Raw genomic sequence first — 23,518 nt, forward strand, 5'->3', positions numbered from 1 at the left:
AAAAAGCCAAATAAAAAAAAATGTACCAAAACCCAAATTCATTTGTTATTTCATCAGTCTCTTATCATGGAACAATACAAACTCACTTGCTAAATAAAACCACTAACCTTATCACAAGAAGATGTCGATGATGCTCCAACGCATCATATTCGAGCTGTCGTCATCCATGATTGGGCATGACCTGCAAGAATGAAGAAAAAAGAAAATGTTGACCTCCACGTGCAATTTTACAAGACATTAATATTATGTAAGCAGCACCCTTTTATGATGTCCCCTTCTGCGAGAAAGGAAAAACCGGTTACGTAATGTGCGACCATCATTATCACCTCATTAACTTGAGTGCTGCCAAAAACTTGTTTTATTGGCTCTTCTGTGGGTCAGTGCAGTATGCAGACAGCGAGAATTGTTTTTTTTTTTACATTATTTTCAGCTGTTCATCAATAGTCAATCAATAGCACAGGTCCTTCGACATTAACCTTGAAAAATATCTACAACGGTCTTATGAACTTTTGAAAATTATAGTGTTTTTTGAAAGCATTAAAATACACTCGAAGAAACAGCAATATATTAGTTTATGCAACTAGTTGCAAAAAGAGGATTTTTTCAGCACGAGTCGTAAATTTACCCAAAGAAGTTCGCCAAGTTGGATAAATACGAAGAGTGATGAAAAAATCAAGTTTTGCAGCGAGTTCCACACAACATTTTTTGCAATTCCGAAAAAAAAAATTTGAACAGAATTATACGTCAAATGTCCAAGAATTTAGTCAATGAATCATTTAAATAAAAAAAAAGTAGTACTTGTCCAAACGAGTGCTAAAAAGTTCAACCTTTCAGCATCCATTTCGTTGCTTTTGTTTTGAAAAATGTTTCTATTCGATTCTGTTGCACGATGGAAACGCAAAAAATGTTTTTGCATTACAATATTATAACTTGTTTTTCCGACTCAGTAGCCTGTGAATTCTGAAATAGTTTGTTCTGTCATGATTTTGCCAACCACCGTCAAATCAAGGCAATTTTTTTTTCAAGATCTGAAGAAGGATGAGTGAGACCGAAACAGATTCTGACTGCCCTTTATACATTTCAGAAAAAAAAATGGAAGGCGCTATATGAAGCTGCCTACAAGAAGATTCAAGATTGGCAAGCCTCGAATCGAGTAAAAGGTACGGACGAAATAATAAATGACAGAAAAAGTTACGGAACGGAATTGCAAAAAAAGAAACATTTAATAAATTTTAAAATCAAATTAGGCTGAAGCCAAATATCTTGCAAAATATTATAGACCGAGATATCCCAACGAAGATTTGTACCTAGAAAGTTTTTTTTTACAGGTTACAATAAAAATCGTTAAAATAAAATATTCTATCATTCAAAATTTAATAATAATAGTCCCAAAGGATCAAGGTCACCCGAAATTCACATGAAAAATTGATGTCTTGAAAGTGGAATATCTATTTACAAATAAACATCTTTTTGAAGGTACGATTTTCCCTAGAAATCTGTTCAAACAAATATTTTGTAAAGATCAATCGGCTAGGTCAGTTAAAAAATCGTACAAAAATTAAAAATCTTAAAAATTTCAAAAATAAATCACAATTTATGTATAAAGGTTTCAGTAAAGGAGGCGCATGGTGTTCCGCTCATCCCCCCATGTCCGTTGCTCAAAAACCACAGCATAAACATAACTTCCATTCAACCTTGCTCGAAATGTTGCACGCAAGTCCGGCTGAAAATGGCCGACAAACTGCTGCTGAGGCTGACATGACAGAACGTATGCGTTTATTTTTCCACACTCGCCCCTTTTTGTTATGCTCTCTCTCGTTCCCTCCCATGCTCCTGGAGTTACCGCATAAAAATCATGGGACTTTATGCGCACCAAAAACAACAACACAACACGAAATTTGAGTCAAACGCAGATGTGTGTGGCAGTGACTGAGCTGTGCTTGCACTTTTTAATTATTTTTCCAGACTGACGATCGCTTCGTGCCGAACAGAGACGTTCTCGTGCCGACTTGGGTTAATTCAGTGAGTGAAGCCGCGGTGAACAGTTCATTGGCACTGGCTAATAGTAGGCGGCGCGTGCAGTGAATTACTGCAAATTAGTAATAAGCCATCTCGCCTTAACTCTTTTTTGTGATTCAATGCGGTGGTAGTGTTAGAATTGTTTCAAAATGTGTCCTACGGTAGTTTTAGCGCAATTTTTAGTATTACTTTTGGCATGTGTGAGCCATCTGTGCGTGGGTGAAGGTAAGTAATAGTATATTTAGGTTAAAGAATAAAACCAACATTTTAGCTATAAAACTCGTCATGTTCGACAATTTTACACTTCCTCTGGGTTCAAATTGAACAAGACAAATTTGATAAGAAATCTGGTCAGCGAGTCAAAAAAAAAGTAGAAGTAAATGACCCAAATCGTACCGCACAATATGTAAAGCAAACATTTGGTTTAGCTGGTCCATTCTGGAAGTGTGAGAAATCACGTACGCGCTTTCTCCGGACAAGATTATTCTTAAATGCCATATGTGCTGCTCACCCATTCCCGGCATCTTCTAATATATACAAAACACACATTGATGTAATAAACATTGTATTTCACTTGCGGAAGTAACCGCGTTGTTACCATACACTTTCATCTCGTTGCGGCGGCAGCAAGTGAGATCATTTAATCAGTTTCATTACGAGCCGGGCAATACATTCACACATGTTGGTTGAGCAGTGTGTGCGATCTTTGCGTGGTTGTAAACTCATTCCAGAACGTTCAATGAGAGGACATTGTGTGCATCGTATAGGATGAACGAAACATTTTGCAGCAGTTTACATGCCCTTTTACTAAGGAATCAAATGGAAAGAATCCCAAAATAGACACCGTAACAATTGTAAAAAATACAGTCAATCAGCATTTTTCAAACACATGTAAACGAGCATACCATTTCCACAACGGATGTGAAAACGTCTCTTCAGTTGACTTAAAACATGGAGAGATATTGCCGCAGAATGCGTTTTCAACACTATTCGTTAAATGATGTGATGAATATAGCAGATTGTACACTCCTACACGATTGTTGCGTGGCAGTTCTATTTTAAAGCGGTCTTTAAGGACTCCACTATTACATATTATTACTTAAACTTCTCTGCATTATTCATACGATATTTGCTGTTTTGTCTAGAAAGTTCATAATGAAGATTTTTTCAGCACGAGCTGTGCATTTATAAAACGAGGTTTACTTAGTTAGATAAATAGGACGAAAGATGATAAAACGAGGTTTGCACAGGTTCCACACCTTTTTTGCAATTTTTAATTAAAAAAAAAAAACAATGTGACCGAAGTCTATGCACGATCGCTAACTAAGCAATGAATAATCTTTATTTTTTATGTAAATACATTCATCATGCATGAATTTCTTTGTTTCCGATTATTTGAAGTCTATTTACAAGCTCAAATCTTATTTTCCTATTTTCTTTTCTTGTTTTTCAATATGACCATAAAATGCAACAATTTGCTTTGAATAATAGATTAAGCATTAGCATTAGCATTAGCATTTGGAGGACGCCCCACCACCGGAAGGCTCCACAACGCTTATCCCACTGTTTGGTCTGGTTGTGTTAGACCCTCATCCGGAACAATAGTCCAACACGGGAGATACCATGTCTTCATCTTTTGATGAGTGTGTAATACAGCCCAGGGCATAAGGGGTCCACGCCGGGTCCAAGCTATCCTCGGGGAAATGAAGGAATGTTAGTAAACACCTATCTAAAGTGCGCAGGGACCCCTACGTCACCTTAGTGGTATAGATGTTTGTAGGGAGGTTTTGGACTCAATGTTAGTAGGAGAGGTAGGACCCTAGGATATACCCCGAAAGGTATTGCGGGCGAGTCAAATAGAGTTAGTTTTTTTTATTATTAAACATATACTGATGATTGTACAGTGTAAAAGATTCATGATTTATAAATATTTTATTTAAAGCCACGGCAGGTACAACGCGACGAAGCCGTGCATGATTATAGACTGTAGTATTACTTAACTAACCATTTTCTGAGGTAAAAGCAATGCTGATTAAACACAGTTTTAACATGGCTGCTGTTAAACTCAAGCTACCGTCTGTAAGAGTAAAGAGAAGTTTTATTTTCCTTTAAATATTATGTGTTTAAGCGAAATTCGAGGTAATGATTTAACGCATTTGATTTGAAATCTTGATTTTAAACTCTTACAGCGATGCAGAGTAAACATTAATTATTAATTTATTTGTTTTATTTAAATATAAGACTTAGAAGTGAAATTAAAACGACCGGTTCGAAAAGCATACTTAGTTAATATTTTTAGCTTTATGTGTAGGGTAGGGTAGTCATCAATGAGACACTTTTGGTTTTCAACTTTTAACGATTTTTCTAATTTTTTCATCAGCATGTCTTAATGAGCTTTTAGTTGCATTATCTTTCTTTTAATGTGTTCTATCATTGACCAAAATATGAGATCGATCCGACATCTACAGCCAGAGTTATACGACTGTCTCATTGTAGACGCACTTGGCAGGAACAATGAGACAGCTGGGTAACAATGAGACACTCTACGAAAATCAACATTTTTCTAGCAAAACATCATGTTTTTGTATTGTTCCATTGCAGGTGACTTGGCTTGAACATTTTAGAGCAATTTTGTCAACATGAAACTTTTGATAACAAAAGTTACACTAAAAAGTATTTAAATTTTGTAAAATCCATATATTAATGCCAAATAACTTTGTATTTTTGGTTAAATGAAGTTTAAACTCTATAAATATGCCAAAAATCACTTTTAATTCATGTTTTGAAAGATTTCCATCAATTTTGAAAAGTTTATTGAAGAAAAAATCAAAGTGTCTCATTGTTACCCATGGACTGAAATGAGTGGGGAACAATGAGACAGTCCTGGATTTTGGGTGTATTCTAAATTTTGGCCAAATCTAATGAAAGGACATTGTAGCCCAACTTAATCCCTACGGAACGTCGAAAGACATTTGAAGAAATATTAGTTTTGGTGTAAATGGCAGCCTACGAGCGAAAAAGTATTTTTTGTCCATGATTTACTTTTACACCCCAGAATCAAACATTTATGAATTACTTTTCAAGGGAGCGTCCATAACCAAAGCCACTTATATGGCAGACGTGTATCCAGTAGACACACCTTTCCCCCAAATATGAGCCTGATTGGTTGAAACTACGACTTGTGAGAGCCACTTTATCATTGTTCCCCGTGTCTCATTGATGACTACTCTACCCTAATGAGTTTAATCAGCATTTTTTTTAGATAGATGCCTAAAGTAGGAAATATTGAAGAATTTGCAGGGGAACTTTATTGGATTGTTTGTGTGTTAGTGTTAATGTGCGTCTGTTGTGAACTATGCAATAATATATTATTATTTAATGATGTCTAAATGGATTGATCTCACCAAATTCGTCGCTCGTAACTTCCGTTTTCTTCTGCACCGATACCGATTCCTCTCGTTCCAAAACCGTTATCGAATTGCTCGCGTCTTTCACCACAGAGCCCCATCGCCACTCGCCAATCCGATGCTTAAAACTACTCCTTCTCCATCACAAACGCAAATCACAATTCGGGTACAAATTCGGTTGATTCTAAGTTCTCCGCAACCCGTAATGCGCGGTACCGTGAAACATCCACCAGCCGTATGAAAAATCGTCCAGAACTCGTATTTGAAAACAAAACTTCTGATTGTCTGTGACTGTAACTGTCACACATCACACACACGTTCACCCGATGCAGTGCCACTTTTTAGCAGCACACCTCGATCATTTTACACGCCACGAGGTTGGTGGCTTAACACACCAACACACAAATCGCTGCTGAGCACACTTCAACCCCTCTTCATTGCTCACCAACACCACCCCTCCACCAAGTACGACGAGAAGTGTCATCGGCAAACCAAAAAACTACACACACCAACACAACTCTCTGCACTCGGAGAGGAAACGTAGAGAACCTTCTTAGGTTCTTTAGGAAAACGCGGCACTCATCGGATATAGTGGAAGAGGCTGCAGCACTGCTACACCAATACCACGCAACAAACTTCCTCTTTTCTCACAATACAGAAACACTCGCGAGAGGCCTCGGCTCAGTGAAAGTAAAATCAATATGGCTGCCTCCCACAAAATCTAACTTTCGACTTATAAAATCAGCTATTATCGCTTATTTCGGGCAGATTATAGGAAAAATCCTTTTCGACGGCACAAGAAAGCCAGTCGCAAATCACTTAAACACAATTTCGTCCCGATATATTGCGCTTTTCACGGTAATAACTGACTTCAAACACGCGCAACGCACGACCATGACCGAACCGCACTTCTGCTTTGAATAATAGATTAAGACAGACAAAAATTACCAATTAAGTCAAATTAACCCTCTACAACCCAAATTCGCCTCTACATCAATTGTTTTATTATATTTTTTATATTAACTTCCAACATCGTACTTTGAATCGCATAAAATTGATTTAATCATTTCGGTTATTTTTGTATTTTGGTGGATTTAGTTATTTCGGATTTTTGGTTTTTAATCATTTTTGGTAATTTTGGTAGTTTGTCATTTTTGTGATTATTGTCATTTTGGTCATTTTGGTCATTTTGGTCATTTTGGTCATTTTGTTTATTTTGGTCATTTTGGTCATGTTGGTCATTTTGGTCATTTTGGTAATTTTGGTCATTTTGGTCATTTTGGTCATTTTGGTCATTTTGGTCATTTTGGTCATTTCAGTAATATTTGTCATTTTGGTTATTTTGGTCATTTTGTTCATTTTGGTCATTTTGTTCATTTTGTTCATTTTAGTCATTTTATTCATTTTGGTCATTTTGGTCATTTTGGTCATTTTGGCCATTTTGGCCATTTTGGCCATTTTGGCCATTTTGGTCATTTTGATCATTTTGGTCATTTTGGTCATTTTGGTCATTTTGGTCATTTGGTCATTTTGGTCATTTTGGTCATTTAGTCATTTTGGTCATTTTGGGCATTTTAGCCATTTTGGTTATTTTGGTTATTTTAGTCATTTCGGTCATTTTGCTCATTGTGGTCATTTTGGTAGTTTTAGTCATTTTGGTCATTTTGATCATTTTTTCGTTTTGATCATTTTGATCATTTTGTTCATTTTGGTCATTTTGGTCATTTTGGTCATTTTGGTCATTAGGGTCATTCTGATCATTTTGGTCATTTTTGTCATTTTAGTCATTTTGGACATTTTAGTCATTTTGGTCATTTCGGTTATTTTAATCATTTGGTCATTTTGGGCATTTTGGTTATTTCGGTCATTTTGGTCATTTTGGTCACTTTGGTCACTTTGGTCACTTTGGTCACTTTGGTCATTTTGGTCATTTTGGTCATTTTGATCATTTCGGTTATTTTGGTCATTTTGGTCATTTTGGTCATTTTGGTCATTTTGGTCATTTGGTCATTTTGGTCATTTTGGTCATTTTGGTCATTTGGTCATTTTGGTCATTTTGGGCATTTTAGCCATTTTGGTTATTTTGGTTATTTTAGTCATTTCGGTCATTTTGGTCATTGTGGTCATTTTGGTAGTTTTAGTCATTTTGGTCATTTAGATCATTTTTTCGTTTTGATCATTTTGATCATTTTGGTCATTTTGGTCATTTGGGTCATTCTGATCATTTTGGTCATTTTTGTCATTTTAGTCATTTTGGACATTTTAGTCATTTTGGTCATTTCGGTTATTTTAATCATTTGGTCATTTTGGGCATTTTGGTTATTTCGGTCATTTTGGTCATTTTGGTCACTTTGGTCACTTTGGTCACTTTGGTCATTTTGGTCATTTTGGTCACTTTGGTCATTTTGATCATTTCGGTTATTTTGGTCATTTTGGTCATTTTGATCATTTGTGTCATTTGGGTCATTTTGGTCATTTTGGTCATTTGGGTCATGTTGGTCATTTTGGTAATTTTAGTCATTTTGATCATTTTGGTCATTTTGGTCATTTGGGTAATTTTGGTCATTTTGGTCATTTTTGTAATTTTTGTAATTTTGGTATTTTTTTTCATTTTGTCATTTTGGTCACTTATTAGGCTGTTGCAAATTTTTTCAAAGAGTTCCTCTGCGTTTCCATTCATTTTTAGAATGTTGGTAAATCGTAGCATGCAGAAAAAAAATATTTCAATCAATTTGAGTGAATTTTCAATGTACAGTACCGCAAACACATTTTTTTCACTTTTTTTTTTTTCGTCGAGTCTCACATAGTTTGAAAACTAATGTTTTCAATTCAACAATTTTCTAATTTTTTTCGAATCTAGCCAAAGTCCAGGAAAACATTTTTTTTTTATATTTACATCGGCTTAATTATGTGTTGATACAATAAACAGAATCATTCCTTAATCAATTAAACACAATCAAAAATATTCCAAAAACCTTTTTCTACACCCAGACACTCATTCTTCGATATTACATTTACAATTATTTACATTAAAAAGTTCAAAAACTTATTTCTTGGAATGTCTCTAATTTTCTTGCTTCAGAAAAACTCCCAGGGAAGGCACCCCTCGTGTTCACGGTAGCAAGTAATGAGACCGAAGCATATCTGCGTTACATTCGATCTGCCAAACGATACGGAATTGAGGTAAATTTTGCTCTCTAAAATTAAATTATGTAAATCGGATAAAAAACACTTTGCGCCTCCACCAGGTGACCACTCTCGGACTCGGAAAGCCATGGCAGGGTGGTGACATGAAGAAACTCGGCGGCGGCTACAAAATCAATCTGCTGCGGAGCGCGTTGAAACCTTACAAATCGGACGACGACCGGATCGTGCTTTTTACCGACAGCTACGACGTACTTTTCCTTGCTTCGCTGGAGAAAATTGTGGAAAAGTTTGAAACATTTGAAGCGTCGATTCTGTTCGGTTCGGAGGGTTTTTGTTGGCCAGATCCGGAGTTGAAGAACAAGTACCCGGTGCTGGAGGGCCGGGGGACGAGGTTTTTGAACTCTGGACTGTTTATGGGATACGCATCGAAGGTGTATCAGATGCTGAAGAATCCGGTAAAGGATACGGACGATGATCAGCTGTACTACACGAAGATTTACATTGATCAGCAGTTGAGGGAGGAGCTTAATATGAAACTGGACCATACTGCGGCCTTGTTCCAGAACATGAATGGTGTTGAGGAGCAGATCACTCTTGCGCTTGACCCAGACAGTAAGGAAGCATTTCTGAAAAACACTGAATACTCAACGAATCCTTTGGTCGTGCACGGAAACGGTCCAAGCAAGATAACCCTGAATGGATATGCCAACTATCTGGCGGGAGCCTTCGTCAATGGAGAATGCCAAACGGTTAAAGAGAATTTGATCGAGTTGGACGAAGAGAACCTTCCGACGGTGATGGTGGCACTGTTTGTTGAGAAAGCGACTCCTTTCATCGAAGAGTGGTTCGAGACTATCGCAAAGTTAAACTATCCGAAGCAGAAGATGGATGTTTTCATTCACAACAATGTCGATCACCACAAACCAACTATCGATCAGTTTATAAAGCAATACACGGAGGAGTACCGTTCATTCCGTATGGTGGACTACAGCGAAGATTTTGAGGAGCTTGCGGGTAGATCGTTGGCCGTCAATCAATGCCTTAAGAAGAAGTGTGATTACTTGTTCGTTGTCGATGCGGATGGTCACATTGACGATCCGGACACGCTGCGTCGGTTGATCACGCTGAACAGGGACATCATTTCACCGGTGCTGACCCGTCCGGAGAAGGTTTGGAGTAATTTCTGGGGCGCACTCAGCAGCCAAGGATTTTACGCGCGATCGAGTGACTACATGGACATTGTCGGGAGGAAAATTTTGGGATTGTGGAACGTTCCGTTCATATCCACGGTTTACCTTGTGAAGAGTTCGGTCCTGCCAGAGTTCAGTTACGAGCTCACCAATACCGATCCCGATATGGCGTTATGTTGGCACATGCGTGCCAAGGGAATCTTCATGCACGTGGTCAATACGGAGCAGTTTGGACATCTCATCGACAGTGACTATTACGACGCCAACCGAACTCACCCGGATTTCTACCAACTGTTCAACAACAAGTACGACTGGGAGCGAAAGTACATCTCCGCTGACTACTATAAACAGTTGGAAAAGGACTTTGTTCCGGTGCAGCCGTGTCCGGACGTTTACTGGTTTTCGATTGGCACGGAAAAGTTCTGCGACCATCTGCGTGAAATCGTGGAAGCCTTTGGCAAATGGTCCGACGGCACCCACAGCGATAAACGTCTTCAGGGAGGTTACGAGGCGGTCCCAACGCGCGACATCCACATGAACCAAGTGGGACTCGAACAGGTCTGGCTAAAGTTCCTCCAGCTGTACGTAAAACCCCTGCAGGAGAAGGTCTTTATCGGATACTTCCATGATGTGAGTTAAATTTCATTTGTATTCTCGAAACACCATCCTTAAATTCAACGCTCTTTTCAGCCGCCACGTTCCCTGATGAATTTTGTGGTACGCTATCGACCGGATGAGCAACCGTCGCTCCGACCTCACCACGACTCGTCCACGTACACCATCAACGTGGCACTCAACACGGCCGGAGTCGACTACGAAGGCGGTGGTTGTAAATTCCTCCGTTACAACTGCTCCGTGACGGACACGAGAAAGGGCTGGATGCTGATGCACCCGGGACGACTGACGCACTTCCATGAAGGGCTACTCACCACCAAAGGCACGCGCTACATTATGATTTCGTTCGTGGATCCGTAAACCACGGGCGGTGGCACGATTTCCCAGATCAACCAGAGAGTAATTTTCTTTGAACTTTTTTATAATCAACACATAGAGAATCTCGCTTAATTTAGAGACTTTTTTAAAAATATTTTAAATGTGCCATTAATTGTGTGTTAAACAGCACAACCCGTCTTGCTTGATTGATTTTGAGTGTAGAAAGTGACGAACAAACTGTGAATTTTTCAGCAACAAGTGAATACATGTCATGACAATATGCAGTTTGTCTCGTTTAAAGTTTTGAAAGAAATTCCAAGAGAAAATCAAACTTGATGCACTTTTATAGCCACCCGTCTCAATGCAAAGAGTAAGTATTCTATTGTTACACGATATTGGAGGTGATTTATCGCTGCCGAGGATGCACCTTTTGTGAGTGGGATGGTGTTTGCATTCAAAACTGGGCCACAAAGCAAGAATAGAATGTTTGAAATATAACACCTATGAAAATGTGTTGGCTCGTACTTCTGCCACGTGATGCATCTTTTGAGGTGTGGGAATTTTGGTCAACATGAAAAAAAATCGCCAAATTGATGAAGAAAGACATAATAATGTTATCAATAATTAATTTAAATAAAAAAAAAACAAATATTAATAAAAAGCGGAACAATCTTACTAATCTAATCTAATCTAATCTAATCTAACCCTAGCGCAGCCAGTCTTTCGAGGGCATCCTGGAAAATGCCTTAGGTTGATTAACGCCTAGCATCCTCTTGTCATTATTAACATTTGCAGTGCCCCAATGCAATAAATTGCTTTGAAACATCACAAAACGTTAAAGCGGCCAGTTTACCGCAAAGATGATTCGTTGAATTGGATTGAGTTTGAACACGAATGTTCAAACAACAATACAGTTCTGAATCTACAGGGGAGGAAGAAACGTGGGGATCCCCCGCTCACGTTCCTGTTTTTTTATAGCAATGAATCGTTGGGAGCACCATGCTAAGAAGTTTTGGTGCTCCAGGACCCTCGAGGATGGGACATTGTATTTCCACAAATGCCCTGGACACTATTTGCCATGGTTATAGCGCCACAACTCGCTCTAATAAAAAGCGGAACAATCTTACAAAATAAAAACATGGAATCTTACATATTTTGTTGTATTTTGGTGGAAATGGATGCGGCCGGCAATGGATGGCTTTCATAGTGCTACCAGTCCTGTTCTGAATAGAAGGGATGAAGGAAATAATCAATTTCTAAGCAGGCGGGGCTGGACAATTATCAATCACACATACATGACGAAATCCAGTCTGCAACCCGCTACGATCACCATCTTCATGCGAATGTGAATGCGAATGCGAAAATGTTATCATAGGCTCATACGCCATTTTTGTGTATATGGAGTCCGTTGCACACGAGAATGACATTTGGAAAGGGCATAAGTTATTTAAATATGTATGTATTTCGTGATTTCTTTATTACTGTTTCTCGAAACAGTTGCATCGTATTAGAAAGTGATCAGTAACAAACTAGTAGGAAATTTTGCGAGCATTCCGAAACAAAAAAAATACTCCACTGTTATGTGATTTTTAATTTTTAGGCTTAATTTTAATTTTAAAAGTGAACCCACGATTTTTTCTGTTTGTCTCTCCCAAAAATATATAAAAATCATGAGTTTATATAAGTATCCCCATATTGTCTTAAGATCAATCCTTATGGAGATGCAACGGTTTTAAAAACAAACTTGTTGAAAAAACAATGGTTTTGACATTTTTTATGGTTTGCCATTTGGTGATTTTTTCATCTCATATATTTAATTTGTCCAATTTCCCATGAATTTTACATTTGAAAGCATTTTAATTCAACTAGTTTTATTATTGATGTTAACTAATTCACTTTCCAGGTTACTACACCTAAAAACATCCTGTTTTCAGTTTTATGAGTAACTTAATTAAGTTTTATCTGTTAGCACAAACTTCAAATGGAAATTTTGTTGAAGGATAACCTAGACTGAAAAATCAATGGGAGTTCCTCAGACCCGTATTTTTTACTTTTGTTTGGCGATTAGGGTGGTCTTATCCGAGATAGGTTATTGGATTTATAGCCATTTTCGCAAAACCACATTTTTCAAAAAGTCATATCTTTGGAACGGCTGAACCAATTTTAACTCGAAATGAAAAATGATTAGTTAAGCTTTTAATGAATAGTACTAAGATATTTATAAACACAGCTGAATACAGTTACAGATCAAATGAAAACTTTTAATTGCTGATTTGAACGTATTCGAACCTCGACAGCTCACAGCTGAAAATGTTTTTTCTATGATTTGTCAGAATGTTTACGTAACATATCCAAACATGGAGAATATCCGTGAATCGAATTCGGAGATAGCTTTTAATTTGAAAATAAATAAATAAAAGATAACCGGATATGATACATTCGTCGAGTATAAAGCACCATGCGTCTCCAGCAAAATAAACTTATTTCGATGGAGAAGCATGGTGTGTTACGATGGAGCTCTTTGATCTTAAGGTGAAGCCGTTGATCATTTTCGAAGAAAATTGATCATCACTAAAAAATAAAATCTGTATTAAATTCAATTTGACGAATTGAAAATTTATATAATTTTGCGGTACAATCATTGACGTCCTAGTTGGCAATCATTGATTGATTACGATTTCCATAACTTTACAAGGAATGCGTTAATCGTTACCAAAAAGTATCAGCATGTGTAGGGTACTATTCTAAAAAACTTGTAGAAGGAATTTTGTCAAAATATTGAAAGCGACGTAAAATTTTCTATCTTTGAACAAAAAATCTTGGCAATGATGGAAGTTTTCAAGTTAAGGTTATCCAGCCATTAATCAATGGAAAATCGAACCACGAAAAAAACGTTGTCTTATATTCTGATTGCTAAACTAAGCCCATAACTACCTTAAAAACACTAAAAATTTCAAAAATTCAAGATGACGGCCATTTTGGTTCATGATTCGATTTAACGAAGTCCCATACAAACCATAGAATAATCAAATCTTCCGACAATCGAGGCTTCGGATAATTGAACCTGGACTGTATTGGATATTTTACTGCAATGGAAACGCGTGGTGGTTATTATGTGTATACGTATCTAATACTGAAACAAAAAAAGATGTTTTTTAGTTTAAAATGTATATTATCATCTGTAATATGAGCAGTCAATGATTCAAAATTTATTCAATTTGATAGCATTTTTATCCAAAACAAACCGTCGATTCCCTCCTTCTAACATTAGCCCGTAATCCACCTTCATTCCACCTCTAGTCGAACGCAATCGAGAAATCAGTTTTGAAACTCCTCCGATCGATCGAGTACATGTTGTCTGCGGTACACTCGTAAACACCCGCATCCATCTGCGTCGCGGGATCGATCTCAATTTTGGACTTGACCTTATCCTTCCCGATGTACCACTCGTGCACCTAGAAAAGTGCATGATTTGATTAGGAAAGCCCCTCATTTGAACCCGTTACGGATGGTACAGACATGGAGGTATAGGTGGCTGAAGATTTCCACCCCGTCCTTGAACCACGTTATCGTTGGCCGTGGCGTTCCACGTGCCACGCAAAGAAACGCAATCTTGTGGCCCAACACGTATTCATAATCGAAATGCGAGGCCAGCGTGATTTTTGCTCCCTAAAATTGAAACGCATGCGAGCTTTAGCATTACAGAATTGTGTGGTCGATGTTGGGTGGATTACGTTATTGTTGTTGTAATACTGGTCCGACTCCGGATCTCGGTACTTTCCCGTGATGGGGAGCCCGATTTGCATCTGAAAACAGACAGAAGAGAAAGAGGGCGGTCATTCAGTCAAGATGGTCAAACTAGAACACGTCGTGTTCGCGCTCGCTAGCTTACAAAACCTAAACAGGTCAGATCGGGCTGGACAAAACAATCAACTCTCGCTCTTTGGTGGGATATTGTTGGTAATTTTCCACTTAGAGTTAACTGTCGTATCACCTTTTGCATCGTTTTAAGACCATTTTCTGTGTTGGAACGCCGCGGTTTGATCCCATTTCACAAACTTGGTTCCGATTTCAATACTTTACACTCTCACACACGGTGATTGATGGGTACTTACCCTTGACTTGGTGCGTCCTCGAGCGCGGCCACGTCGGGCCATCGAATCTCCCACCAGAACCAGCAGGATCAGCAAACACACCGTCGTCGCGGATCGCAGATTCAGCTTCATTTCACTGCACTAAACACAACTTTTTGTAGAAATTTCAATTCAATATTGCTTAATGACTTACACCTTCTGGGAAGTCCTTTTCAATTTTAATCCAATGGCGTTTCAATTTCACAACGCAACTCCGAAACCTCACCCGCGCGACGGTCAACTGGCAATTTCTGCAACCATTAACGCCCAGTGCCTCGAGGCGACTGATCCGACCGGGGGTATCACATTCTTCGAGTGAGCACCTCCCTCTCAGGACGACCGATATTGCGAAAAAAGAAAGAAAGAGACTAGAGACCCCTCTCGGGGATCGGTTCGCTGCGCCGCCACAAATTGAATCTGAGCGCTCATTCCATTATCCAATTGGCGGTAATCGGCGCGTATGTGCGCAAATGTGCGCGTGTACAGCGGCAGCTGGCCGGATCCAAAGTTCCCGTCCCCCGAGGGAGATACGTTGAGGAGAGCGGGACATTCTTTTTGCGTCCCAGACGGAAACATTTCAAAAACTTTTTGTTTCGAGTGCTTTTCAAGTGCGACTAGACAGTATTTTTTTTTCTTTCTGTGGAACTTACGCGATAACTATTTGCTGGATTCGACGGCATTGATCACGGGCAGGCCGCGACAGACCATCGCACATGTGATGCGCTTCGGCAGCCACTTGTGCCAGCGAAACTGCGCCATCAGCTTCAACAAGTTTCCGTCAAACGAGTCCTGTGGCAGCAGCGAACCAAATACTGGAAAGTGAAATATAAACAATAAATTATCATTGTCTTATTAGTTCCCCACAATAGTCACTTACTCAATTTGCCATTTTTAAACGCGTTCGGGTCCAGCTCGAGCACGTTGTGGTTCCGCAGTTTGGGATTTTCCGTTGGGATCCAGGCGCCAACCAGCAGGATCGAGTAGTAGTCGGTGTAGAAATCGGTCAGCACCCACAGCGCGCCGACCACGGTGGGGCACTTGGCCGTGTTGTAGTACAGATGGCTACCGTTCATCTCGCTGAACAGCCCGTTGGCGGCCAACCGCACCGAGTCGCACCCAAACAGGAACACCAAACTCTTGATGTCGTGCCGCAGGATGGTTTCGCCGTCGATGAACTGTAGGCCGCTGCCGTGGCCGTTGTAACTGGAAGTAGAAGGAATTCAATTTCGAATTTCTAAAATTTTGAAGAATTCCAATTTACATCATAACATCGGCCTCGTGGAGAATACTGCTAAACTGAGCGTTGGTCGGAGGTTGGTCCACGATGAGCTTAAAGTGTGGATACCACTCCTTGTAGAAGGTTTGCAACCGTGCACTCATCTTCGTCAAGCTTTTGTCTGCAAAATTAAAGAATATCACACTTAGAAATGGTGATTTAATTGCACTAGATCAAATTGTTACGATCACACTTCCTCGACTTACGATCGAGATTTCAAGATCGAAATATTAAAATTTAAAAATTATGAAATAAAAAAAATAATAAATTATTAAAAAGATAACTTTCACAGAAATTGAAAAAAAATCAAAATAAAAAAGTTTTTAAATTCAAAATAATAAAAAATCAAGCATTCCGAAATTAAAACAAAAATAATTAAAGAAATATAAAAATTTCCAATATTTCTAAATAAAGAAATTAAAAATTCCAGGAATTCAAAAATAAGGATTTCTAACTCAAAAATTACTAACACTCATGTATCTGTTCGACATTTGCTTGTTTTACACACTGCATTGTGCCACAAACAAACTCGTTTTTCTGGAAATTAATTCGGCTAATTTTCCATTTTAAATTTTTTTAAATAAAAAAATAAATACCAAAATTACATAATTTCTAAATAATCAAAATAAATCAGATTTTTTTTAATAAGTAACAGTTTTTTCATTTCCAGATTACTAAAATTTTAAAGTTTATTTTTTAAATAGCTTGTTACTTTTTTATTAGACCGGTACAAATATTTTTAAAAGTTTTGATGTCCTAAATTTGCTTTCTAACATTTACCTTAACCTTAGAAGGTTTTAAAATAGTTGAAATTTCTTGATATTTGTCATTGTTTATAATTCTTCAAAATTCTTTTTGTTTCAGAAAAATAATATTCAAAAATTCAAATATTTAAACATTTCAAATACAAAAATTGTTAAAATCTGAAATTTTCAAAAAAAATAACAATTCAAAAAAAATATTTAAGGCTCAACAAATTTAAATTTAAGAAAATTATGAATCCAATTTTTTAAACTCAGAAATTCGCAATTTATGCCATTCAAAATTCTGAAATTCTAAAATTCTAAAATTTCGTTTTACGGAGCAAGGTGGGGGACGCGGCCTCAAGTCAGTCCAAGTCCGGTTTCTTGTGGAAAATAGGGTAGTGGCCGAACTAGTATTGCATACCAAATGAACACCACCGGAAGATATAGGGGATCGGGAGGGGGGAGGTGAAAGAAAATTAGTGTTGGTGTGAGTAGTAAGAACTTGGATGACTTGTGCAGTTACGGTAATCTAAGTTTAACACTGAATAAAGAAAATCTGAAATTGTGATTCAAAGTAAGAAGGCCCGGAATAAATTAAATTATTAGTTAATTAAATAAGAAAATGTAAATAATCGGAGATTTATACAAAGGACACCTATGATGTATTTCAAATTTAAAGGAAATTTAAAAAAAATGGAAACCGAAAGATGAAAACTAACTTGTCTATGGAATATAAATCTTGATGCATTTTTTCCTGGGCCCCGTCCTGTCGCGTCTGTCAGTAGTCTTATCGTACATTACAACTAGAAGCAGATGTGCAAATGAAATAGTACACTTCGACCAGTTTAACCATTGATTAAAGTCCAAACTATTATTTACGGAAAACAAACATTTATCAACAACCTAAACTAAACTTTCTGAAAGAAACTTGAATCTCAAACTCCCAAATGCCAAACATTCCTTTACCTTGTTTTTAACCCAATAAACATAACTGAACAGTTCATACTTTACAAGTTGAACACTCGTTGTTAAGACGACTATTTCCGTTGTAACAGTTCAATAGGGCGAATCTGCATTTGTAAACAAGCAGTCTATCCCCCTCTTACTTGACGTGAACTGTCACTTGAGCGAAAGGGATAAACTGTCTGTCCACAAATGCAGACGCGCTCCATTGAACTGTTATTACGGATTTCGTGCCTTCCATTTCATTAGGGCACAGAAGCTCTGCAAACAAGAGTGTATCCCTATCATACATTATGTAAACTGTCATTTGAGTGAGAGAGATGCATCCCTGTTCACAAAAACCATGTGTCCCTTTGAAATGTTAGGCTCCATTTGATCGTCAAAACTCCAGTAGATCCTCGATTCGCAACAATGGTCGATACAACCATAATCCGAAAACCGTTAGTTCAACAGATCAACGAATTTTGTCCGATATCATTTCATTACTGATTGATCGAGACTCTATGGATTTTTTTGACTATTCCGAATGGTTAGCATACCACATAAATTGAAATCAGAGATTCTGAAAGCATTACTTAACTCACTTACACACAGATGGAGTCTGGAACTATTAAACAACCTAAAGTTACAAAAAAATACTAACTATTCTGAGTGCCTTGCAACAAAACTAATTTATCAAAATACCAAATCCTAACCTAACACCCACTTTGAAAAAACGAAAAAAATCACAATGCCTAGAAGAGGCCTCTCTTACTGTTTTGTGTAAGCGTTGCTGTGCTTTATGAATTTCTACCTAAGCTAACGACGTATCAAAAAGATTAAAACCTGTTCAAAGCAGATTTTACAAACAAGAATATTGAGATGCAAATAAAAAAAATCAATATCTTGCAATTTTACATAGTACAATAGTTGTGATTTCTATCAACACAAGTATATAAATATAAAATAAATGTGTGATATATATCAACATCGGAAACCATCTTTGCAAATAGCCCTGAAACGACGGCAACGTGTGGCTCCATCTCCAGGGAAATTCTAAAATTCTAAAATTTCGAAATAAAATTTATAAGTTTTTAAATATAAAAGTTTATTATTAAATAAAATAAAATTTTCATAATTACAAAATTTTAAAAACGCAAAACATTAATTTTAAAAATATAAAAATTAAAACTAACTAAATTTAGAAATTTAAAAATTCATAAATTATGATTTTGATTTATGAACTATTAAATTTCTATATTTTTTTCGTTTTTAAATTCAAAAGTTTAAAAGATCATAAATAATAAACATAGATTAAATAAATTGAAAAATTCAAGTGGTAAAAATACAAAAATCACATAAGGTATAAATTTTATTACATAAACATTTTTTTAACAGCAAAATTAGAGAAATAAAAATTACTCAGAATTAAAAAACACCCAAAAAGCAAAAACTGAAAATTTGGTTTATTGGACCTTTTAAAAAAAAACTCCAAATATTTAATTGTTTTTGCTAAATTAGTTTTGAACTTGAGTCTTCCAATATTTTTTTCAGATTTTATTTATTTATTATTTTTAATTATTTTTTTTCTAATTCCTTTTTTTTTTTTGGTTTACTAGATGTTTTTAAATAGTTCACGTGAAGTTTTTTTATTTGTTTTAATTAGATTGGAATTTTAGTCTTTATTTTTTTTTAATTTTTTAAATTTCTGTTTTTTATTTTCCAAAAGTTTTCGAATTGTTTTCATTTGAAAAAAAAAAAACATTTAAAAATGGTTTAAGTTTAAAATTTTAATTATGTTTTGTTTAGACTTTTTAAATTCCCTTTCTTTTTGTTGTTTTTTTGTTTTAAATTCTGTAATTCTCAAATTTCCTTTAAAAAAATAGAACTCTGGCGCACGCCTTAGCTAACTCCACCGTCCCGATTCGCTTTTTTAGATTTTGTTTATTTAAAAAAACTGAAAATTCTTGAGTTTTTGTAAATAAAAATTATTTGTGATTTTGTAAATAAATATTTTGATTTTTGTCTTATCAATTTTTTTTTAACTTTTAAAATCTAGATATTAAGATAATCTAGAATTGTAAGGTTTTGGAATTTAGGGCTTTTTTTAAATTTTTGATGAATTATAAATTGCTATTACAAATTTCGATCGTAATTTCTCGATCTACGGTCGAAATTTCTTGATAGTAATGTTTCGATCGTAATTTGTCAATGGTTGATCAAAATTTTACGAGTGAGTCGAGAAATGCCTACCGAAATATTACGATCTAGTGCAATAATTATCACAAGAATTAATAAATCGCTCAAACCTGGGTTGATGATGTTGTGGCAGTTTGTGACCGATATGTGCAGATATCCGTTTCGAATGTTCGCTTTGTGCGCCTGGAAGAGGCTGTATAGCATCTGAAAGGACGCAACCCGCGTAAATTCCTGCGACAGGTTCATCATTTCCCACGGATATCCGTCGAGCAGCTCGTCAATTATCATCAGGCACGGAAAACATTTGAACCGTGGCAAGGCCTCAAATTTGGCATCCTTCAGCTTGACAAGAAATGTGTACAGCTCGCGAATCTGCTCGACATTTTCTTCAATTTCGCAGCAAAACCGATAGACATTGGCATGGTCCACCATGTCCAGACGGCGCGCAATCAGCGAGATTAGCACCTGGTCACGTTTGCTGCGTTTGTTCGTGATGCAGAAATCTTCCACACGGTTGAACACCTCCGCCTCCAGTTGCTGATCGTCAGGATCACAAAACTTCCCGCCAAACAGCACGATCCATGGACCGAGCCAGCTTTTGATTCCACTTATCACCCGTCCAATCAACGTTTCCATCTCCTCCTGCCGCATGGAGCTCGTGTTGATTTCGTCCGTTAGAAGACTTTTGATTTTGACCGCGATCGACGATGCCAGAGCGAAGAACTCGGCATCCTCGGGCGGTTCCAGCCGGATCAAAAGCGGACCTCCCGCAACGAGTTCGGAGTTTGGGAAGTTGAACAGCACCAGATCGACGGCAGTGCGTTCCCCAAGAAGCTGGCTGTGCGTCAGCTGGTTCCATCGCGGAGTGAAGCCCTTGCTCAGCTGAATGACGGTCCAGTTCTCCGGAAGTTCCGCGCACTGCCGTCGAATATCCTTGAATCCCTTCGTGGGCTCAAACTGGTCCGAGTCCTTTGGGACGTTGCCGTTCAGGTCTTCCAACAGTGTTGTAACAAGATTATCTGAAATCAAGTATGTTAAAATTCGATAGAAATCAAAAAATTAACAAACCCCCACCACTTCCGCTAAACTTGCGACAATCTGCGTCAAACTTGGCGTGAAATCCGGCGCAAAGCGACGTCGTGGTGTAGAAAATTGCATCCGACTCGCGGCCATCCAGCAGCGCTTTGGCCGCTTCTCGTTGCAGTGCAATTCGCGTTAGGGCCGTGTTGTGCCTTGGAATCGGGGACATCTCGTTGAAAATCACAAATAAAATTGCGCCAACAACTCCGAGCAACGGTTCTTTCGCGGGTCTTCTTGTTTTGAAATGAGCCTTGACAGGTTGGTTGTTTACCGCTTAGACAGTGCTGCCAGACGGGTGAATCATTCGCGCCAAGAAAAAATCCAAAAAGGTTGAGAGATTTGGCCACATTCTTCGTTCAAAACTCGTTGCGTCTTATATGAACGCCTACCGCACAGGACGCTCGATCGATTTGTTTACAATCAAACACACGCAAGAGTGGTCCGGTTTGAGCACGCGTTTTTTACGGATTTTATCCGGGGCCTGATACAATGGCCAACCAAGAGCAGGACAATCAAATTCGGATCACGCATTATATCAATCCGCACAACTTTTGGTTCAAACAGGTGCGTATCTTTGCAGGTCCCATTAAATCAAATATCAACCGGCTTTTCGCCCCCCGTTCAGGAATCGGCCTATCTGTTCAACGGCGAGGAACAAAACTTCCAGGAAGAGCTGAACAAGTTCTGCGATGAAACGTACGGCCGGGGCAACATCGGCAGTGCGATTTACACCCCGAAGAAGGTGGGCGAAACGGTGGCCGTGTATTACTTCCAGCTGGCGAGGTGGATTCGCGCGGACGTCGATGCGATTTTTCCGGATTTGAGCGGCCAGGTGCAGTGCAATTTGTGGGCGCTCGACGAGGGCGTTCCGGTCAAAACCAGCGTTCGGTACATCAAACCACTGCCGGAACGTTTTGGGTTGGGTGGGGCGCCGACCACGGTTATGAGGGGTGGATTGAGGGGAGTTTTGCCGGCTGAGTGTGTAAGTTTCGCGGGTTTGGGGTAGGTCTGGGTAGATCTGACTATTTTTTTGCTGATTTCAGAGCTATGACTACCTTCAAGGATGCAACGTGACCAAAATAGTGTCCGATTGGAGCCCGGGAGTGGTGCGGGTGTTTGAGGGTTGCATCGAGGAAGCGGTTTCGATTAGCTTCTCGGCAGATCACTACGAGGTAACCGGCATCGACATGTACTTTGGTGAGATGAAGATCACATCTCACCAGAACGTGACGAACAATGCAACGGATCTGCTCAAAAAGGCCGGCGGCAAAATGGTGATGCTGGTCGAACAGCAGGAGTTTTACGATCGTAAGATGACATTACTTTTCTCGAAAACTGAGTCGTAACAACCTTCCCCTTGCAGGCCTTCCAACTCTCCGTACGTTGGACATGCAGCGCTTCGAAGATAACGAGCGCGTCGAGAACATGAAGTTCCACTCGAATACCTTCCGGCCGGAATATTCGGCACGGTGCAAGCCACGCCACGCGACCCGCGTATGTTCCTACGAAAACCAAGCCATCGAGCAGGCTCGCGAGAAGGTTCTCGACTGGGACGAACGCAACAAGCGGAACGCAAGCGTGGTGGACTTTGCACCACTGGCCCAGAAGGCAACAACCGCTGCTAGCAGTGCCGCAGAGAAGCGAAATCGACCAACAACGCGCGTCTACTCGCAGCTGGTCAACGAGTCCATCTCGGACGACGACGACGACGACGAAGACCCACCGCCGCAGGTCGAAATCAAACTGCCAGCATTCCAACCAAAGGTACCTCCCAAAGAGAAACCAACCGTCCCCAGTCCGTACCAGCGGCCGGACACTCGCGTGTACGACGTGGACGTGGCCGATGTGCAAGTCGCGCTCAACGCGATTAAACTGCGCCGTCAAGCTTCGGCTAATCTCGCACGGAACGAGTCGTCTACGAATGGCAAACAAGCCGCAGGAGGGGGCACGACGTGCCCGTTGAATCTAATACCCGCTGGCTACAGCATGGGTAACGTGCACTTTGATGGCTCAACTCTGGGTGCATCGGAGGTCGGGACCAACAAGCGAGATTCAACGGCAAGCTTGTTCAACAGGCACGGAAAACCACCGCGGAAGGACCACAGTGAGTCCCGGCTAAGGAAGCAACGTTACGAGTATCGCAAAGAGGACGGGGATTCGTCGTCGGAGGAGGAAGTTGTGCGAAAGCTGACCATTACGCCGTTCAATCCCGATGAGGATAGCGAACAGTGGTGAAAGGGTTCGACGTCGGATCGCTATTTGTTACCTTCGATATTACTTTATTTTGTTACACGGTTACCAGTGCCTATCCTGAATTTGGGCATTCAGATAATTATTTAATACTTAGTATGAACTAAACTTCCTCAAAGGAACAATAAAATTGACCTCAACTGAATAATTTGGTTTGATTCGAATCGCCCTAGTGCAGATCTCTGTGTGAATGTAG

The 23,518-nt window shown here is 38.8% G+C and overlaps 4 protein-coding genes across 5 annotated transcripts; 2 read left to right on the plus strand and 2 right to left on the minus strand.

Moving 5' to 3' along the window:
- Positions 1-23: 23 nt before the first annotated feature.
- LOC6044744 (separin) lies at positions 24-21,332 on the minus strand. Its single transcript, XM_038261100.1, has 6 exons — positions 21,067-21,332; positions 20,103-21,011; positions 16,091-16,226; positions 15,707-16,032; positions 15,480-15,641; positions 24-181 (listed from the first exon to the last, which is right to left on the minus strand). The coding sequence occupies exons 1-5, from the start codon at positions 21,239-21,241 to the stop codon at positions 15,487-15,489; spliced, it is 1,701 nt and encodes a 566-aa protein (XP_038117028.1). The 5' UTR covers positions 21,242-21,332; the 3' UTR covers positions 24-181; positions 15,480-15,486.
- LOC6044746 (procollagen-lysine,2-oxoglutarate 5-dioxygenase) lies at positions 1,874-10,980 on the plus strand. Its single transcript, XM_038261099.1, has 4 exons — positions 1,874-2,244; positions 8,509-8,609; positions 8,675-10,393; positions 10,454-10,980. Exons 1-4 carry the CDS (start codon positions 2,169-2,171, stop codon positions 10,736-10,738), a joined length of 2,181 nt encoding a protein of 726 aa, XP_038117027.1. The 5' UTR covers positions 1,874-2,168; the 3' UTR covers positions 10,739-10,980.
- LOC6044745 (immunoglobulin domain-containing protein oig-4) lies at positions 13,869-15,170 on the minus strand. Of its 2 annotated transcripts, none has more exons than XM_001862173.2 (5): positions 14,986-15,170; positions 14,812-14,926; positions 14,431-14,502; positions 14,216-14,365; positions 13,869-14,151 (listed from the first exon to the last, which is right to left on the minus strand). In XM_001862173.2, exons 2-5 carry the CDS (start codon positions 14,920-14,922, stop codon positions 13,993-13,995), a joined length of 492 nt encoding a protein of 163 aa, XP_001862208.1. In that variant the 5' UTR covers positions 14,923-14,926; positions 14,986-15,170; the 3' UTR covers positions 13,869-13,992. The 2 variants fall into 2 exon arrangements, with proteins under 2 accessions (XP_001862208.1, XP_038117029.1); XM_038261101.1 differs by having other exon boundaries at positions 14,812-14,931; positions 14,984-15,169.
- A 136-nt stretch (positions 21,333-21,468) lies between the features above and the next one.
- On the plus strand, positions 21,469-23,462 carry LOC6044743. Its single transcript, XM_001862171.2, has 4 exons — positions 21,469-21,636; positions 21,698-22,054; positions 22,116-22,380; positions 22,436-23,462. Exons 1-4 carry the CDS (start codon positions 21,562-21,564, stop codon positions 23,305-23,307), a joined length of 1,569 nt encoding a protein of 522 aa, XP_001862206.2. The 5' UTR covers positions 21,469-21,561; the 3' UTR covers positions 23,308-23,462.
- Positions 23,463-23,518: the final 56 nt, after the last annotated feature.

The sequence above is a fragment of the Culex quinquefasciatus genome, chromosome 3, assembly GCF_015732765.1.
Source record: "Culex quinquefasciatus strain JHB chromosome 3, VPISU_Cqui_1.0_pri_paternal, whole genome shotgun sequence".
Lineage (NCBI taxonomy): Eukaryota > Metazoa > Arthropoda > Insecta > Diptera > Culicidae > Culex > Culex quinquefasciatus.